Below are 21,407 nucleotides of genomic sequence, written 5' to 3' on the forward strand. Positions count from 1 at the left end.
GTTTTATCCTCTTAGCCCATCATACCGACCCAAAGCCAAGGGAAACTGACGGACCTGGGCTCAGGCAGGAGCCCGTAAATAAACTCAAGCTGGTGCCACAGCTACTCGATCATCCATTCTATAATCCCACACAACCTTCCAGGTGGAAAGTTCTTCCTTAAGTTTTAAATCCTCCTTGCTGCCATCATATCATCTGTTATTATGACATATTCTGCATTGGAGCTCATTTTAACTAAGGCTTCTGCTCTCCGCCTGAGCCATCTATGATGGAGACTGGACAGATTTCTCTCCTTTGCTAAATACTGTTAGAATAACAAGAATCGGAGGCATAAGTATGTAACACCACTTACTAGTGTGTGATGAAGAGACTGCATGATCCTTGAAGACAGAGAGTGTGTTTTGTTCACTACAGAATCCCCGGGTCTTAGCATGTACTTTGGCACATAGTAGATGCTTAATAAAATTTGTGGACTAAGTGAATGAATGAATAATTAAGTGTTTGTTACTATCTATTTAAACCAAAATTCCTGGCAAGACTTCAATGCCATTCATCATTTTCTTTCTCTCCTTCCTCTCCATGACTTTGCATGGAATTTCTTGGCTCCACCCAAGAAAATAAATTTGCTGCTTTCCAAGCACAGCATGCTTTGCTCTTTTACATAACCTGGTCTCTCCATATGGGATTTACTCTTTTTTTCAGCATTTGGCTGGACCAGGCACTACAGTAACTGATGGGGAAATAATAGTGGCCAAAAATACTCATGGGCTTTGCTCTTAAGGACCCTGTGGTCCCTCTTTTTCTTCCAAACTTGAGTCCAAATCACCTGTTCCAAAACATTTTCTGCCTATTAAGCACAATCCATTAAAATTGTTCTATAAACTCCTAATGCTTTTTTCATTATATATATTTGCACTATTTACATTCTTTTTGGTGTTAGGTGATTGTGTGTGTGTGTGTGTGTGTGTATATATATATAAAACTTATACACATGTTTATATATATATAAATGAACTCTTGCCCTTTTGTACCACATCTTCCACGTTTTCTGTAATCTTTAATATAAGCACTTGGCTCAGTGCCCTGCACACAGTGGATGCTCAGTTTATGATATTCTTGGGCTGATTTATTAATGGCTAGAAGAAGGAACAATTATTATGTTTATTGAGTCACATCTGAAACCAAATCTAAAAGAAGGAGGCTTTCCAATGATGCAGAGTATATTCAAAATTTAAAAAAAAAAATTGTGGAAACAGAAAATGAAGGTCAATTAGGGTACCAGTGGGATGATACTCGGAATGGAAACAGGGTCATCTGAAGTACCTACTATATGCAGGGCTGCATTGGGGATGGCAGGGTGGGGAGAAGAAATGATTGCTGTCTGCCAGACCCTCGCGGGCTAACTGGGAGACAAAGTTTGCACACCCCACGTCAAACAGTAAAACAGACCAATAAGATAAGAAAGACCTGTTACCAGGCAGTGTGCCACATGGCTCAGCTAGAAACACAGAACTTCAGAGGAGAGAGGACGTGTTTTCAGTTAGCGCAAACTTCACGAGGAATACGGGATTCCAGCAGGTCCTTGATGGTGGGAGTGCACTGACAGGTAGAGAGGGGGGAGGTGATGTTGGTGCACAGATGTGCCTGAGTGGGAAGCCACAAGGCATGTTTGCCAAACAATGAGTCAACCATTCCACCTCTAGTTAAGAGTTTCCATGGGAGAGTGATGGCGAGAAAGCTGAAAGAGCAGGAGAGAACTGGCCACAGAGGAGTCCCCAGAACATCTGGAGCTGGAAGCCTTGGTCTCAATTAGGAATAAAGCAGTACTCTTTAATAAGAGGGGTGTAGGGCTTCCCTGGTGGCGCGGTGGTTAAGAACCCGCCTGCCAATGCAGGGGACACAGGTTCATTCCCTGGTCTGGGAAGATCCCACATGCCGCAGAGCAACTAAGCCATGTGCCACAACTACTGAGCCTGCACTCTAGGGCCTGCGAGCCACAACTACTGAAGCCCATGCACTTAGAGCCCGTGCTCCGCAACAAGAGAAGCCACCGCCATGAGAAGCCTGCGCACCGCAACGAAGAGTAGCCCCCGCTCACCGCAACTAGAGAAAGCCCGCGCGCAGCAACAAAGACCCAACACAGCCAAAAATAAATAAATAAATAAATAAATAAATATTTAAAACATTTAAAAAAGTAAGAGGGATGTAAGTGCAGGAAGTGTGAAGGACCACCCTCCCTTTATTCACTTCCCGACTCTACAAGTGAAAGAGAAGTTGCAAGCCAACCACAGAGAATTAGGATTATACAGTCTAGAGTTTTAAACACAAGGGTGAATTCAATGGTGTATGTAAAACACTTTTTTATTTTTTTTTAAATGGTGTATGAAACAACAGCCCTTGGAATCTAAATTAGACTTTGGGGAGGAGTTAAACATTTGACAAGGGACGAACTGATGTGCCTTTAAGTGTCATATCTCGGGCATAATTTGGGGTCCTGCCTGAAGGAAAGGGGGGCAGCCGGATACAGTGGTGCCCAATTGGGCCTCACTCCCCAAATTATACAGGTACTTCTAGTCATCTCTTAATAGAGCTCCAGGCTACGCAAGGCAAAGCAATTTGTATGAGCTTTAGATTATAAAATAGTAAGGAGAGAAAAGGGTAAGGAGAGAAGCAGAGTTAAAAGACAAATGCACGGAGAGGAAGGTGACATGAGATAACCATTATGTGGCTCACAAGTTACATATATGATCTCCTTAGTCCTCAGATTACCTTCTACAACATGCACTGTTAGTCCCATTTTGAAGATGAGCAAACTGAGGCTCTGCAAGGTTAAAAAATTTGCTTAAGGTCACAGGGCTAGAAACTGGCTGAGTCAGGCCTGAAACAGGTTGGAACTCTGTGAGACCACACTGCATTGCACTGTCAAGGGCATCAGGGGCACTGGTTACTAAAAGAGGTCCAGAATTGTGAAATGGAAGGACACAATGAGTCATCTTTTCCACGATGAAAGTCACACGATGGTAAGGAGGGCTGCATTAGGGGCTGAAAGAAACAGAGAATATTTGGACAGGGCTTTAAGGGAGCCTGGGAAGCATCTGGAGAGAGGTCAGTAAAAGGGATGCTGAGCACTTCTGGGGCCACAGGAATGTAGTTAGAAATTAGGGACTTCTCTGCCCAGGAGACGCTGGGCATCCACTCATCTGGGATACGGGAACGCGGCCCATGAGGGCCGGGGCTCTGGAATCCTCTGCGGAGCAGGCAGTGCCAGAAGGCCTGGCTGACACAGGGTGACAGGAAGGTGCCCTGGGTCACAGTGTGGGCCTGTGACTGAATGAGGGCAGATATGGAGGAAACAAACAGTAGGGACCCCATCGGAGCAGCCTCTACTTAACTTGCTGAGGGAGAATCAGCCCTTACTGCAGTCCCATCTCCTCACACCCCCACCACTGCCATCTCTGCCAGAAATTCCCCTTTACCTGGCTTTTTTTTCCTGCCAGTCTTCCAGCTAAAAGCTGGCTCTCTCACCAACCTCACGATGGACTTTGTTACCATTTCCCAGCTCTGTCCTGGCCCTAATCTCCTGTCAGACTCCTAGCAACTCTTTCAGATGCTGGGGCCTGGGGGTTCAGGCCTCCAGCTTTAAATTCTAGTGAAGGTTTTAGCTTCCCATGGGTTATTAGTTCATGTTGAAGCAATGAAAGTAGTGAAACAATCCTTACAAGTTGCCAGGGATGCTTTTGACTGCATAAATCTTAAAACATTTCAGGATTTTTTTTCCCAATGAATTAAGGTGCCTCCGCCAGAGAAGGTAAAACACATATACACGAGTGTGCACACACACACAGACACATAGACACACACACACACACCAGCAACTAAAAAATCTGCAGTCTCTAACAATTTAGAAGGCTTTGAGCATAACTGGATTAAAAGACAAGCAACTGGCTTAGCAGGGCCCTAAGCTGTACCTGAGGCATCCAGATTGATGATAGAGATTTAGCTAACTTACTATCTTGCATCAATAAAATAAATAGGGCCATTAAAAGCGTACATTTTTATATATACATCTTCATTGCCACTATTGTGAATAGATTATGTGCCAAAAATGTGCTATGAATTTTCCAAACGTGACAAACCTGGCAGTAGGCTACAGATAGTTCTCGTATTATTACCATACATTCTGGTGTGGAGTCTCCGGGAGGAGTTTCTGAAGTCTGACGCGGGCTGGTTGTGGTTTGTTAGCGGTTTTTGGTTTAGAAATCCCCATCCACTCCTTGGCAGAGCGTTGCAACCGACAAGAACAAAACTAGTTTGCAAAATGGAAAATGAACCCTCCCAGCTGTCTGGGGGAGACCTAGCCTCCTGGTCCCCGCTCCTCTAGTGGATGTTGGGGAGGAGCCGTCAGGAGGGCTGGGGGGCTCGGTTGTGAAGTCATTCAGCAGAGTGAATTCCTCTCTTTCCTCCAGGAAGCCATTCCAGGGGTCATGCTTTAGGAAACCCTCCTCCCTTCATGGAGTTTCGTTTTTGAATCATGGATCTGGTTTTCAGTCTACTCATTGCCAGACTCTAGTAGTAATAATAGCTGTAAATTTATGGGAAGCATGGCAGTCTTGAGCAGTCTGATATTCACTACCAGGATATCCCGACTTCATTTTAAACAATCCCAGGTACATTATCACACTCTCCAGTAGCGGGTCCATTTCACAGGCCAGAGTGTGCCCCCTTGACTCTTGTTAACCTTCCCCAGTTGTGCAACATCCCAGGATTTCTGAATCTCTCAGCTTGGCCCTATGTATCCTTTATGTCTACAATTCACTCTGCTCTAGGGGAGAAAATGTAAAGTAAATTAAGATCCACCTTAGAGAAAGGAGAGGGTGAGATGCCCCAATGGAACGTGGAATTCCATGTCATCATTTACAACTTTATTTATAAGTTGTACATACAGATAGGTGGTTTTATTTATTATTACAGTATCATTGGGGATTCTCTTAATTTCTAACAACAGTTAGAGGAATGCTTATATATTTTTGTATGGGAAGCACTGATTTTTATGAGCATAGACTAAAAAGCATATTATCTAGGCTTTTGTTTTTTCTTCTTCCTCGGGTTCTTTATTTCTCGTTGAATATCTTGGCTTAGCAGTATCTTTTCAAAAGAGGCACGTGAGAAAAAGGAGGGAAAATAAAATTTAAAGGCCAGGAAGATGATAGTAAGTCTTGCACCAGCTAAGTAACTACACTTGACTTATTTAAACCAGTCCTTTCCAGTAGGACAGAGGTTCTCTATATTGGTCTCACATTATAGTCACCTGGGAGCTTTTAAAATTCCCAATGTCTAGATGCCAGTGCAGATCAGGATCAGAATCTCTAGAGGCAAAACCCAGGCATCGGACCTCATGCTAGAGACCCCACTGAGCTTCGTGCTAGAGACTTCTTTAAGCCTCATCTTCCTCATCAGGAAAAAAATTGAAGGTAAAACACAGATGGTATGAGGAGAATAACAATGGGATAAGGTAGGTCAAAACTTTGAAAATAAAAATCCAATAATAGTCATCTTTTTGAAATAGACTGCTGATAATTTAATCCTAATTACACAGCAAAAAAAAAAAAAAAACTTTGGAACTGTCATTTAAGCTTATGAACTTAATCACTAACCTGCATTTTCTACCAACAAAATATCATTTGGGGAGAAAGTGACTCAACCTTCTCCCTAATCCCTGGAATGATCCAGATATATTATTACTGCCTATTCCACTCTCATATGATATGAGCCTAAATCATATGGTTCTCCACTATATGAGTAATAAGGTAAATAAATTTAGCTAGGGAAATTCCTGTTGGTTCTTTGCAGCTACCTTAAGAGATGGCTGTGACACTGGAGAACGCAACAAGCTGTTCATCACATTATCTACGTGGAGTTCGGAGCACACAAACAGGATCATTTTTTTGGATGAGGGGCTTCCACCTTAATCAAGTTTCTCACACGCCAGCGTTGATCACAGTTTCCATTCCATCAGCTCGTAGCTACAGATGATGGAGTTTCGGCCTTCCTCAGACTCAAATTCACCAAATATTTACCAAGTACCTACGGTGTATGAGCACTTAAGACTGTCTGCTCAGGACTTTCAGATATAAAATCCTCTCTCTATCCTCATAACCTGAGAAGTTGATTCTCTTATCTCCCATTTCACAGACAGAAAAACAGGTTCAAAGGCGTGAAATGACTGTCCCAAGGTTACCCAAGGTGAGCTGGCGCTCCTTCCGGAGGTCTACATCCCTCTCCCAGACACCTGGCTGCACACGCTGATGCTGCCTTTGTCCTCTGGCTGGTTAGAACCATCCACTGAGAGGCCTCACTCATGGCTCTTCCGATTAACAGAGCAGAGGTCCAGGACACCAAAGGGCACTCAGAGTGTATAAAAAATAAATGGGGGCCTAGAGGAAGCACCTGGAGTAAGGTTAAAGCAAGTGACTTTTGCTGACTAGATTTTTCTATTCTGTTGCCCTCGCGCTCTGCTCTGTTTCATGAGACTGCCTTTTCAATTCCAAGTGCGCCAGGTGAAAAGGGCATCGTTTATGCGATAAGAGAAAATTAGGACAAATGGGAATGTGGGAAGAGCTTTCTGACGACTTCCTTAGGGCTCACACACTTATTATTACTTTTCCCCCCTTAGGTAGCACCCTCTGCAGTGATCAGATATAATCTGATTGCCAAATGCGACATGTCTTGTTAAATGGGCTTCCTTTTACATCCCTAATTTATTTATTCTGATTGCTGGGTTGTTCATTTATTGCACTCGGAGACCTCAACAAACACTAAATGCTGGTTGTGAATGCTTATATACATATTTTTTTCATTTGTTATTTTGAGATAAAGAAAATAATCAATTTTCTAACTTAGTTATTTACTATGTAATTTCAAAAATTAAGCAATCACTTTATATGTTAAGTTTTTTGCCAAAATTGCTATCTTTTTTCCCCTTAGAATCTAAGGTCTGTTATAATTATATTAAAGGGTATTTAAAATTTTTAAATCTCCTAGACAATGCCTTAAATGTTATCCTTGCTCTTAGAAAATGTTTTTAGGGAATCTGAGAGGGAAAACTAAAATGACAGCAGAAGTCCAAGGTCCAGAGGGAGCTGTGGAACCTAATTGTCAGCAAAGTGGGACCACGTGCACAAAGCAGGTTGAGAAGGAAGAAAGTTACCGCTGAGACATGTATACACTGCCCTAGGAAAATGAACAACCTAATTTTTCAAAGGCAACAGCCAGAAGTCGTCTTAATTTTGTGTCTCTACCCAACTGAGTTGGAATATATTGACATAGGGTCATTTGGTCTGGAATCAGGGTAAGGGATTATTTTGTTTCCAATAACACCCCAGGCCTCTCACATGTATAGACAAATGTGCTCACATTCACAGTTATCTTATAGCAAATATCCACATCCTGCCTGAGCTGGCCCTGCAGGACATCTCTTCCCAGCCTCCTCCAGGAAGAAGCTCTGGCATCTCCTCCTCTGGGAAGCCTCTTAGGGCACCCTCCCCACACAGGCCAGCTGGGGTGGCTCTTCTCTCACTGCCATGTGACTGTTGTATCAGACAGAGCTCCTGGAGAGCGGGCCCGACAGGGGGTGTCCTCTGATGAAAATGTATTTCAAACTCTAAAATGGCTATTTGTAATCTCTCTCCTCCACGGCTCTTTGTGAGCCTTCAAAGGCCGTGTTTCAAATTCGGATTTTCCACTGTATTCTGTGTGGTCACACTCTCAGTGTTTCCAGCGCTAACATGCAATTTGACAGTTTGTGGACTGTGGACTTCTAATCAGCATGTAGATCAGTCCAAACCAGCTGCTGCCACTAGGAGAGCCTGCAGCTGGCCTGTGCCTTTTCCACCCTGCACGTCTAAGGGAGAGGCACCACGACCCAGGTAAGTTACTTTGGAAAGACTGCGACCTTGTATGAATAATCATTATAACGATGCTGGTGTACATATAGTGCACTCTTCTGCACTATTCACAGTGCTTTCATGTATAACAGAGAGAGGGTGATGCAGTGTGGTGCACGGGACTTTAAAGGAAATGGGCTTGAAGTGCCTGCCTGCAAATTCTGGCTCAACCATAAGCACAGCTACTTTGGAAGAGTCATCCATCACAGCCTCAGTCTTTCCATTTGTAAAATGGGTACAATAATACCCACCCTGCTTCTCTTGTAGGCGTATTATTAGGCTTACATGAGATGCTTCCTAACCTTTCCAACTCCATAGAAAAGGATAACTTTTGTTCAGCACCGTAGGGTAAATGCGAAGGTTGTAAGGCTGGAGGTGACAGCTCCTGGACTCTGGCAGCCCTGCCTGACTATCCCAAGGGCTGCGGGGATTAATATCTTCACACATCTGTACACCAGTTGGGAAGCTCTGCTGTGTAAAAATATTTAACAAACCTTAGCTGTATACCTATACACGCTCGCATTCCTGTATATTCTCCTGTCATATGTATGTATGTATATATATATATATATATATATATATATATATATATATAAAAAACCTCCAAGTGGGGTGGGAGGAACCAGGTTCAGGCATGTAAAGTGCTGGAACCTAGGACCATGGGCATCAAGTGGCAGAACATGAACAAGATCCCAAGCTCTTGTCACCTCAGATGCAGTCTGTCTCAACACTGTGCTTTTAATCACACTTCATCCTCAGTCATTAGTTATCTTGGGAAAATACACTTGACTTATCACCGAAGTGATAATTCAGAGAAGTGGAACATTTTGTTGCCTTCACCTTACAGCCAGATCCCTCAAAGCAGCTGGCAAAATTCATACCAATGAGCTAACGATTTTATACCTGTCCCATGTCTGTACCTATATCCAAATCTATGTCTGCCTTCTATTCTGGTAGCAAGAACCATTAGACCCAGGTATGGAACTTCCACACATGCCAGCAGGGGTTCCAACAGCCCCTGGGTTATCAGTTAATGTATGTGAGGTACTTAAATGGTCCTGGGCAGACACTATAAGCTAAGCACTCTAAATATTTATTATTATTGTTATTCAAAACAAATCTTTTCAATCAGTTATAGAGAGAGAGAGTCAAAGAATAATGACTCTGCTCTGGAGAATCCTTTCATAGCTAAAGAAATTTCGTCAGACCTTGTACTCAGATAGCAGCAGCAGCATCTGGGAGCTTTTAGAAACTCAGAGCCTCACATCTACTACATTACAATCTGCACTTTAATAAGCCTCCCCCCACCCCCCCACCACATGACTTGTGAGCACAGGTAAGTTTGAGAAGTGCTGCACTGGAGAACTCCAGCACTGATGCGGGGACCCTTGGGTCACTGGTATATTTGGTAGAAATGATGCAAAAGCAGCACTGACTCAGAAAATCTGCTCTGTATTATTGATGGATGCAGCCCTAATCTGGACCATAGGATGCAGTTCCCCGGTAGAAGGCAGTCCCGTCTGAATCAAATGAAATGCTCTGTGCAAGGGACCGTGAGAACACATGTCAGCACAGATACATCAGAGGCCCTTGTGGAACAAGGCTGAGATCCTGTAACTGTTCTGGCATGTTTGAGAGAGAGGAACAGACACAAACACAACACTTTAAAAGGAGGCAACATCATTAGGAAAGCTGCAATTTGAGAAAGGAATGTTCGGAGTAAATACAGGGAAGGGAGGAAGTTACTTACATTAACCCAGGGATGTTCGAGGACCTGCACGGCTGAAAATCGCTGATCTACATCCACCAACAGCATCATGGTAATGAGCTCCTGTGAAAGGAAACATTCAATGCCATTTGTGTCTAACACTGAAGGTAAAAATCCGGGCGTTTTCAAGAGCAGAGGTTCTCTTTTCGTTTGGAAAACATCTGTAAAAGCTCTAAACCTTGAATATATCGACTCAACTTACCTATAGCTACCTAACACCGTTTAAAGGAAAGGCGAATTTTTGGAATTATAAATATATAGCTTGTAGTTGAGAGGGAAAAAATAAATATTAAAATCAATTTCATAAAAATATTTTTAGTATAAAGGAAATAAAGTATTTTGCACTTTAAAGACAGATTCCAAATTATTTAATATAGAAATCACATTTTAAAAACACTTTAAAATTTCACTTTGGCAGCTGAAGGGAAAAATGGATTTTTTTCCTCCTAACTGCAAGAGGGCATATTTTGGTTTGAAAGAAAGGAATGAGGAAAGACATACGGAATTGCCAACAGCTAGTTGGTAAAATAGAAACTATTCTTTAGTAGCCGAAGAATTCAGAGGAAATCTGTTGAAAATGATTCAAAAATTTCCAGATCAATCAATAAAAGTAAAATAGAACCATCATGAAGCAAATGATTAAATGGCTCTGAAATTTATTTGCACCAGAAAAGCATGGCTTTGGCTTTAATGATGAGTCTGTCAGACATCTGTCTACTTTGGATTAGAAGTTCCCGTGTAACAAAATGGTTAGGTGCGTGTTACCTGGTCCCTCCTAAGCATAGGCTCTGAGTACCGCTCCGTGACAGGGACGATTTATTTCCAATGATGTAGAGATTCTACCTTCACTTTCTAACTTGGGCCAGAATTCAATTAAAGCAACTACTATCTATGTGTGATGCTGTTTGCAGGCGCCATGGGGGTGCGGGAGATAGTCCTATCGGTCAGTGACTTTGAGCCCTTGAGTTATGAAGTGACAGCACTGAGACTTGGGACAGGTTCCTGAACTGTCTGCTCACAGGTGAAAACACCTCCAGCCCCACCTCTGTGGCTATATCATCCCATCTCCTTTTACTTTTGTGGCTTTGACACTTCTCCCAATTCCCCACATTTTCCTATGGCTAGAGGTAGATTCCTGGACAGTTGAAGAAAATGAGAGATTTGGGCCCAATATGCATCATTTTCCATGGAAAGTGGCCAGGCCTAAGGAGTCAGATTTTAAATTGAACTCATACTCAGGACACAGCAAAAGGAAAGGCATGTATATTGAATAATCAAAAGATAATTAGTTCTCAACATCAGTTTTCCAAAAATTTAAGTCAATGCTTGGAGACATAATTTTAAGGGATCAATTTAAAAGTTTTCATTTTTGATTTCAGGGTCTACTAATGTCTCTGTGCGAGATTTTTAGTTTTCTTAGAGATTGATCTTTTAGTTTAATGGGACAAAAACCATACGCTTTGTTCCCCTCTGCCTCTAAATCCTGGCTGTCTTTCAAGGTCCAAGTTACATCATAGCTTCCCCATGATGTCTTTCTTGATCATCTTAACCCATGTTGTGCTTTCTCCACTTTAATTGATTAACTGTTTAATTCACTCATTCATTTTTTCATTCATTCGTGCAATAGACGTTGAGCATCAGTTAGTTGCTGGTCACTATCTAGACACTGATGATACAGAAATGAATACAATAGACAAAAATCCTTGTCTTGATAGAAATTATACCCTAGTGAGGAGAGTTAGAAAATAAACTACATAAATACAATATATCCACCTATCTATATCCATCTAGATAAGCAACAGATACAGAGAGGTAGTTAGATGGTATACCAGATGGACACAAAGTGTAAGTGTTACAGAGAAAGATAAAGCAAAGGACGATAAGGTCAGCCAGGTAGGGGTTAAGAGCTGCAACTGGAAAAGCTTCACTAAGAAGATGACATTAAGTCAAGATCCGAGAGAGGTGAAGCAATAAGCTATACAGAAGTCTGAGGTGGGCTCAAGCCAGGTATGGGCGGGGCATAACTAGAGGCTACAGCAATACAGCTGGAATGGCCACAGGGAGGGATGAGCCAGGGAAGCAGAAGCAGTCGATGAGTTGGGATGGCTACGGACAGATGACTCTTTGAATGTGAGCTCTTGGGAAAGTTAGTAATTATGACTAAAATGCATACAGAAATCATATTTACGATACCATTTGTTTCTTTGATTCAGAATCAATAATTCCATTGAGACACACGCTATAAGGAAGAGGAAAGCATTGGAAACCTACCTTTGCAGAATCAGAAACGTTATCCCAGTATGGAGAAGGGAAGTCCACTTGCCCCATCAAAATCTGATCAAAAAGCACCTCCTGGTCATCACCGCTTCTGTTTAGATGAAGGACAACAACGAGGAATAAACAGCAGGAAAATGCCAACTCAGGGTGTATGTTTTCATTCTTATGCATTGAAGCCCTTCCTTTCCCCACAAATGTGTAAAATGTGTGTTTTTAAGCAATTCAAAATGTCAGTATGGAACTGTTTTGGCAAATTAAGAAAGAATGAGTTTTTAAATTATATGAGGAAGATTTATGGAAGGCATGTAAATTAGCGTGCACAACATGGAAAAAATAACAAGTTCTTATGCTCTTTTCCAGCTGTAGGCTCCTTTGTGCGGGGAGGCCGAATGGATCATTCAGAGAAGGGAGAAATGCTTTGTTGGTGCTGAATAAAAGATCGCTGCCCATACCCACGGAATGGAGGGAAACCACAGAGCAGGATGTAAGTGATTACACCAGCTGCCCAGATGTCCACCTTGAGGCCATATCTGAAAAAGTAAGTGATGTCAGAGTTAGCAAAGTCAGGCCAGGACAAATTACGGGGCACGGTAAAATAAATGACTCTTCTATCATAAACCAAAACCCAAACCAAACAGAATTTTAAAAACCCACAACAAACACTAAACTACAACCCACTGGCTTAACAGAATTCAAGAAAAGAATAATAATAAAAAGAAAAAACTATCTAAGGCACATGACTAAAAATAAAAATGCCTACTTCATATCTAAATATCAGTCAGTGAAGGGTTTCAGCAAAAATGTTTATTATAGTCATATCAATTTTCAGATAGAGATGGACCCCTGAGACTATTTCACTCCTGAATTTTAGAAATAATAATTACACAGAAGACATTTTCCAATTTATAAAGCACTGGCATACATTATCTGATTTTGTTTTCCCAACAACTCTGTAATTTGTACAGGATGAATATTACTGCCTGTTTTAAAGAATAGAAACCCGAGGTTCAGAGGGTAAATAATTTTGCTCAAGATCTCACAATTAGTGGCACAGCTGAGTTCCAGCCAAGGTTTTTCAAGAGCTGAACCAAATCCTCCTTCGACCCCACACCACCCCTTCGCAGCAGGCCATCAGAGCACCCAACAGAGATAACGGCATTGCCTCGAGGGAGGTCAGGCATGGCTATAGATTGTGGGCTCGCAATTGACTCAAATTTGATGAATAAAAAAGTGCTCATTACCTCACACCTCACTCTGGGGATTTCTCCTCTCATCTGTTCTGTATTTCTGCCTTTCTGGTCTATGGTACAAGCAGAAAAACTATCTCCACCTGTCACAGTGGAAGATACTACCTAGATTGTTAGGTTTGGGTTGGTGCCACTAATGGGAATAAATAGTCAGGCTGTCTGTCCTTGCTGTGGCCCAACCTTCTGTTTAAGGACAGTGCTTCAGAACCCTGCTGCTGATCCTTGGCAAGAAATGGGGCTCTTCACTGAAAGAGCCTTTTACTCACCTAGACCTGAGTTCAAATGCTGACTCAGCTACTATCTAGTCATGAGCTTCTAAGTCAATCATCAGAGACTGAGTTTATTCAGATGCAAAATGGGAATCATTTCATCTACTGGAAGAGTAAGAATTAAGTAAAGGAGCCTGGCATATAGTAGTAGGTCCTTAGTTAAGCATTAGGCCACCCCACAATCTCCCCCCATTCTAGAGATTTTCATTCATCTGTGTCCGCTGCACTCAGAAACCAGCCAGTTCCCAGGGGCCCTCAGATGTCTGAGGGTATCTGCACTCCACAGATAATCAACGGGCTGCCAAGAGGACCAAAATGGGACCGGAACTGGAGAATAAGGACAGCTGAGAGAAGTAACCACCGTAGACTGGACTCACTCACTGCACACAGCGATGTCTGTTTCTTTTTGCTCCAATAGCTAGTTAATTACCATCATAGTTAATTACTATGTTTCTTTGTTAGTCCAAACATTTTTTACTAAGGGGTTAATAATTGCCATTCTACCTTTAACAAAGGCCAAAAGGAAGCCTTAAACAAGATGGTAGTAACTGGCAACTTGATGGGGAAAACAGAGAAAATGGCTCCCACTTTCAAGTCAAAAAAAAAAAAGTGAAAAATATATGATAACTAGTTCTGTGTGGATGGGACAGAACACTCCTATTTCTTCTATCCTTGAAGCCAACTAGCTATTTTTCTTCTATCCTTGAAGCCAACTAGCTATTTTGAAGCCAACTAGCTTCTATCCTTGAAGCCAACTAGCCAAGCACAGTACTGCAGTAAATGCACAAGAAGTGTTTACCCGGTCTCTGCAATGATTTCAGGGGCCACATATGTCGGGGTGCCACACACGGTGTACAGGGGGCCGTCTACAATGGTGGCCAGTCCAAAGTCGCCCAGCTTCAGCGATTTGCTGCCGTCTTGGTGTTCGTACACCTAAAGTAAAAGTGAAATTGCCTTAAAACCAAGAGCTCAAAAGTTCTTTCCTGAAGAAAGGAAGGGCACTGTGGTTTAAATTTAATATATGTTGATCTAAAACAAACAGACTGCCAGATGTTTCTCTAGCAGAGATGGGTTTATCTGGGATCAGCACAGGATTGCAATTCGGGGTCTGCACCCATGGCAAGTCATGTCCAAGTCCCCACATGGCAAGGGAGGGAGATGCATTTACAAAGAGGTAAAGGAAGTTGGGAGGGTTGTAGAAAACAAGGAGTCCATGGCTTTTCATGGGTTGAGTCCTTGCCAGGAAAAAAGAGGAGTCTTTCTTCTTCCTGTTGGGCTCTGCTATGATCACAGGGAGTGAGAACGCCACTTCTGGTCTCCTGACTCTATTTAATTGAGGTTTTGGTATATTAATATTTTACCTGTATTTATTATAAAATAAAAAATCAGGCAATTATGGAAGGATATACATACATCTTTATATTACTGCAGAATTGAAAACATGGTGAAGAACCCGCAAATGGAAATTTGTTAAATACATTACGGTATGTTCATACAATGGGAGGCTACATGACCATTACAATGGTGATGTGGGTTTACATTTATTGAAATGAATCAAGTTTGGGAAGTGAGGACAGACTTCAGACTGGTTTTTATAAAATGTCTATTAAAGAAAAAAATATGTACAAAGAAAAATGTCTGGAAGAGCATCATATTGGTGTGTCTGTCTCTGGGTAGTAAGATTATAGGAGATTTTTCTTCCTTTTGCTTATCTGTGTTCGATGTTTGCTACAATTCAAATTGATTTGCAGAATACAACGAAATACAGCAAGTTTCTAGTGTAAAATCTCCAATTTATGAAAATAATTACCTCTTCATTTTAATATATCAGAAGCTTTAAAAATGCAATTCTTTAGTAAATTGAACAAAAAATCCACACATCTATTAAAATACCTTATTTTCAGTGCCCCACTTTTCCAACAAGATCTATTTACATTTTTTTATTAATAATTGAAAGGGATATTAACATTTCATTTCACCTGTGGCAATTTGGGAAGATTTATCCGGTGCAGAGTCAGCATTCTGTCCAGGTTTCCTTATTAAGGCAGTAAAAATCTCTAGTCTCTCACCCAACAAATCAAGAAAAGGATGCATGTGACCATAGGCAAGTACTTAAACTGCTTTAATTCTAGCCCACGATCAAACCAAATGGATCTGTTCTAAAAAGTATGCCAAACAACGTCTATTATTTCAAAGAAAAGATCAAAGGGCATTCAGAATTCTAATTCAGAGCCCTCCACTGGAATCAAGAGATACAGAAAAGAGAGCCACAGTAAAAGGCAGTTGCCAGGAGACGCCTCAAGGAAATGGTGAAGTTTTTCACGTACATCAAAATAATTCATCCAGCCAGTCGAGGCCTGCATTTTCTCCTGTTATCGCTCTATGATCATCTGTACTTGCTACAGCAGTTGGAACCTCACGCACAGCAAGGCACATCTCCACACATTAGGAACACCGCTACCGTTCACACACCATGTCTGCCTTCCTTTGGAAAAAGCAGATTTCACTTTTCAGTTCACTGCAGCCTCAAGTGCAGATGTTTGGCCAGCTAAGCTGCAGTATCAGCAATGATCATTTGGATCTCACTGTTTTGGCAGAAAAAAGGCAGTCAGATCCTCCTCTCTGGAGAGACTGTGTCATTTCTGGGCAGAAAATATTTGTTTACATTTTCTCCAAGTTCAGAACATGCAGTCCTCTCCCTGAGGGCTCAACCACGATCAAGTCTGGGCTGCCCTCAGGCAGGTATCCAGAGGCTTTCAGGGCCACCTGCACCTGGGTTGTCAGGGCAAGGACAGCTGTATGTCCCCCACAGATGTGGCTTTGCCCAGTTGTCCTCTGAGATGGACACTGTCCTCCCTAGTTTAATGAAGCAGCCAACCAGCCCTGGTCAGCATAAACAAGTTTGAATCATGGACTTTGAGGCCTCAGAGCTACAAAGCATAATATCCTCCCCAGTCTAAATGCTCTCAGGCAAAAGAAATCCCTAAACTGTAGTCTTAGCATGTCAGCCATTCAGGTCATTCAAAAGACACGCGAATGTTTTTCATGAAAAGAAATCTGAGCTGGAAATACCTAGTAGATCATCTAGTTTATTTCCCAGACAGAGCAGAATTGTTTACTTCCCTAATTCCATTTTGTTACCAATAACCTTTCTAAAATGCAGAATAACCTCTTGCTTTGATGTTCTGTTAGGTCCAAACGTTCATGGTGCGTGTTTTGTGAGGTGGTGCAGATTTCAAACTACACAGCTCCATTTATACAGGGATTCTGTGGCTTTTTTTCTAAACATACTATCCATAATCACCCAACTCTATTCCAAAGTTGGACAAAAGCAGATATTGGCAGATGCAGTCATAAGTCACATTTTAGTTCAGAATATGACCACGTAATTCTCCTCCATGTACCAAAGGCTTTCTTTTAAGCATCTACATTTTAATAGGAATTCCATCATACATATAGCCATATGCCAGTTATATTTAATATAGCTGAGCAATAAAGTTCAAAGTTTCAATAACTAAGAAAAAAAGCACTAAAAACTTACCTAAAGTAAAGAAAATGAAGATTATTTAACAGTAATAATTCTCTTAAAATAAACCAGCATCATTTAAATGAAATATGTAGAATCTATCATTTTAATGTTCTTTTCATCTCTCTTTACTCACTTCTACATATCCCCTTTTTTTTTTTTGCTTTGAAAACCATATAGTAGAATTTTCATGAACATATAAAGAGGTTAAAGTGATGCTTATGAGAGACAGTAAGAGCTAAGAGACAAAGGTCTAATCCACATAATTGAAAACATTTCTAGACCCAAGTACATTTGAAATGCTTCAGCAAAATGTTTTTGCAGGTGAATAAATGCCCAGGCCTCTCATTTGGAATTCTGTTTAACTTACTTACCGTCAGGCAGGGCAGGAAACAAGGTTGCTTTGGGTTTTTCTCTGTCAACACTTGGGGAGAAAGGTACAGAAGAATATATTGTAGTGTCTCCTCTCCTCCCCTGGGAGAGCGCCTTTCCTAAGTGCTGCAATGGGCCCACCTCACAACTGGACTCCCCAGAGCGCCTGCTGCCGCCTGAAGTGTACTCACTCTTATTTCTTACCAAGCCATTTACAGAGGGGCAGGATTGAGGCCATTTAAAAATGTAATTAAAACTTCGTTAAAAATCACAGATTGCTGAATACATGTGTTTCAAACGTGCACGTGCACGCACACACACATCCTCACAAAACCATCTCCAGAAAGTATTTTCCCAAATGGCAGCTATAAATTCACTTTGAACTAAGTTTTTAATTAAACGTTAGGAGTCGGAAAAGCTTCTAACACATTCGCATCCAAAACACAGAGTCCTTGGCTTCTCCCACTCTCTGAATCGACTTCCTTAGCTTGTCTCCTCCCCCTGACCTTCTTTCAGAAAGAACCTTAACAGGCTGCAAGTCTAAGCTTGGACAGGCTGACCCAGCAAGTGGGGTTCTGGTGTAAGAAGAAAGTTTTTGCTGTGACTGTATTTTAAAGCCGCCATAACATATGCGCCACACGTGAGGTGGGGTACGTTAATTGCCAAAGAGTATTCACAACATGAGATATAATTTTATGTTCATCCCACGCCCTTTAAATACTGTAGATGCTCCCCCCACGTTTTAAACAACGAGGGCTATTAAAGAGACGGGGATTAGTGCAAATTACCCAGTATGTACTGCTTTCACTGTTTTAACTAAGCAATAAAACTGTGTAATTGTACAACACTAATTGAATGCAGCTACACATAATTGTGGGCTGCCATATGTATCCTATTACCATAAAGACTGTCAGTATTTTGTAAGCTACTCTTGTGATCACTGCAGATGGCTACAGTCAGAAAAGTTGTTCTCTAGGGTTTATTATATGGCTATAAAGACATCCCATGATTTGACAGACTAAATGTGTTAAATGGCAACAATTATGAAAAAGGTTCCAATTAAAAGCTGAAGGCATGTCCTACCAAGAATAGATCTAGTGAAAGGTCAGGTACGTAGGTTTTTGGCATACTGGTATTTTACACAGGAATTTTCTTTTTTAAAGAAGAGTTTTATTTTTGTTTCTTTTTCGTTTATTTGGGGTTTCGCAGTGGCTGTAACTTGCTGAACAGTAGATGTTTGGGCATATGCCTGATTTCCCTTGGATCAGAAACTGAGACCATCTGAAAAAGTTATTTGAAAAAATAAAAGATTTAATATAGTCATAAAATGCAGCCGGTGGCCATAAAATAATGTGAAAATTCACAGATAACGTGAACCCAGTCAAATGGTTTCTGAGATTCCCATAATAGAGAACTAAGAGCTGACTAATATAACAGATGTGTTGGAACAAACACAATTCTCAATGATAGTATGAATTCAAGGAAAACCTCGTTGAAATGCTGGCTAATGAATTGTTAGTAACCACTGAAATAGTTTTCACAGAGGAGCTCAGGAGGTACTAAAAATTATTTCACCAAATAGAATTTAACAAAACTGGCATGAAATTGAAAAGCCATGAAAAAAAAGTGAATTTAGTTTTTAACAAATATGGTATCTTTTTAAAAAAGACATTGATTTTCTTCTAGCCAAGGTATTTGGCCTTTATGATGTTTCCTAAAACCAGTGGATTAAATTTAACCTTTAATCTTTAAGAAGTAAAGTGTAACAACATTTATGCAGGGAATTATTTTGCAAAATGCACTTTATAGTCTCCATACTTTGAATTAAACTTCCTGGAAAAAAAATTAACTCTTAAAAGAACCAAATTCAAAAAAAAAAAATTCATTTTATACCCACATGTAAAACCTTTATGAAACAAAAAATTAAATGAAATAATAAAAATAATAAAAGTTGTACAGAAGTCAGAAGCGGGGCAACGTTAGAAGAAAAAATAAAATAGCTTTTCAAAGTGTTACCCTAGAGATATCTGGGAAGATGGAGAAGTGAATAGAAACTCCAGGAAACCTGATTCTCATCCCTCCTTTAAAACAGTCTTGAAACTATCTAGAAAGGAGTTCTATGCAGCTGCAGTGAGATGCACAAAACATGCACATTCTGAATTCTGTAGTAATTGCACATCCCAGGATTTTGTTAAAATTGTGGGAACTCAGTGTCACTGCAATTCTTAAAAACTGTTACATTTTTGTCACACAAGGAATATCCAATATGTCATTGTAGGAAAATTAGAAAAGACAGACAATTACAGAAAGAAAGGAATTAAACTCACCCATAATCTTGACACCTAAAAATAGCCCCTGTTAACCTTTGGGGTATAAACTTCCAAGAGCTGTCTTTTTCTCCCTTTCCTGTTTTTCTCTTTTCACTGGACAATATATCCTGAATGTTTGCCCAAGTGAATAAGCGTATATTTACATCATGATTTCCAGTGGCTGCTGGATACTCCACTGTATGGATGCACCATAATAATAATAATCCCCCAAACTACCACCACTGCTGTTTATTGAGCCCCTGCCAGGCCTCCTGTTCAGGACTTCATGCTCAATATCCCATTTGATCTTCACAAAAATACCATGAAGTAATATTACTGCTATTTTGCAGATTAAAATATTGAGGATCAGAGATGTTACGTAACTTGACAAATGTTACACAGCTAATAAGTGGCAGAGCCAGAACTTAAGCTCAGGCATGTCCAAGTCCATTATTCTAACCAGGATGTCCGCCTGCCTCCATATCATGTCATTATTTAAAAAATCAGTGCCCTGACGTAAGTTGTTTCTATATATATATATATATTTTTTTTCTTTCCATACCAAAAGACACTGAGATGACCATCCCTATGTATGTATACGTATCTGACACTTTTTCTTTAGGTTATGTTTTTAGAAGTAGAATTACTTGGTCACAGGGTGCACATTATTTAAGGCTTTAGTTACATATTATCAAACTACCTTTCAGAAAGGTTCCATCAAGTTAATCTTGCACTGATCCATATGAGATGATTGGTATCCTCATAAATTTGCCAACCCAGTATATCATTATTAATCTTTGCTAGTCCAGTAAGGCCATGTCATTTTAAAATGAAGTGAATGAACACACCATGGTAAAGCAATTATACTCCAATAAAGATGTTTAAAAAAAAAATGAAGTGAATGATACTACTCAAGTCCTAAATGACAGAAGAAATGGCTAGCAGAGCAGACAGGTGCTGATCAATCCTGGGGACACACTACACTTTTAATTCCTGCCTTCTTCCCCCGATGCAATCACAGATCCTTGGAGAAGAGCCCTCAGTGAATGCTTAGTACAGTAACTGGCATATTATTCTATTAAATCATGTTCGGGGAAAGTGTTCTTTTTCTTCTATTTTCCCTCAACTTTTAACCAAATTCAGAGAGAAGAAATTCTTTTTCTAAACACCTATGAAAAATGATCATTCTGTTTCTGTTTGGACAGTTTCAATGACTACAAGTGACCTGTAATAAAAGCCATTGACTTTTCAAACAGTTGTAATTGTTAGAAAGTTGTTCCTCATATCAACCTCAAATCTGTCATTAATGTCTTCTCTTGAGTTTACTGCTCACATACACAGCACAAAAACGTTCTCCCATCTTACATGTGGCAACCTTTGATGAGAGCCACTCCGTTCCACTTTCACCATCCCTTCTCTGGGCTGAACCCAGGCCCCTGACCGTGATGTGTTGGGGTCCCTCCCACCTGGTGTCACATGGTATTAGCAGGGCAGGGACTCTCTTGATGGCGACACTCTTTCAGTGAAAGGAGCCTAAGGGCACGTTGGTATTTGTGGCAGTCATGTTACACTAAGACTCACGGTGAACTTATGGTCAGTGAATAGCCTTTAAACTGGGCCAAATTTTCCCATCACTGTTTTTCTGCAATGGTCCTTAAAACAACTGTACCAAAACCAACTTAGTCTATAGAGATTTAT

General features: G+C 40.8%; 1 protein-coding gene across 1 annotated transcript in view; it reads right to left on the reverse strand.

Moving 5' to 3' along the window:
• The window catches only part of DCLK1 (doublecortin like kinase 1), a 334,035-nt gene that overhangs the window by 19,632 nt on the left and 292,996 nt on the right, over positions 1-21,407 (reverse strand). Inside the window, exons 12-15 of the mRNA XM_060129142.1 lie at positions 14,302-14,435; positions 12,439-12,516; positions 11,981-12,077; positions 9,692-9,772 (exon numbers count right to left, since the gene is read on the reverse strand). Coding sequence (XP_059985125.1) covers positions 9,692-9,772; positions 11,981-12,077; positions 12,439-12,516; positions 14,302-14,435 — 390 coding nt within the window. The remainder of the gene's footprint in view (positions 1-9,691; positions 9,773-11,980; positions 12,078-12,438; positions 12,517-14,301; positions 14,436-21,407) is intronic.

The sequence above is a fragment of the Lagenorhynchus albirostris genome, chromosome 18, assembly GCF_949774975.1.
Source record: "Lagenorhynchus albirostris chromosome 18, mLagAlb1.1, whole genome shotgun sequence".
Classification (NCBI taxonomy): Eukaryota; Metazoa; Chordata; class Mammalia; order Artiodactyla; family Delphinidae; genus Lagenorhynchus; species Lagenorhynchus albirostris.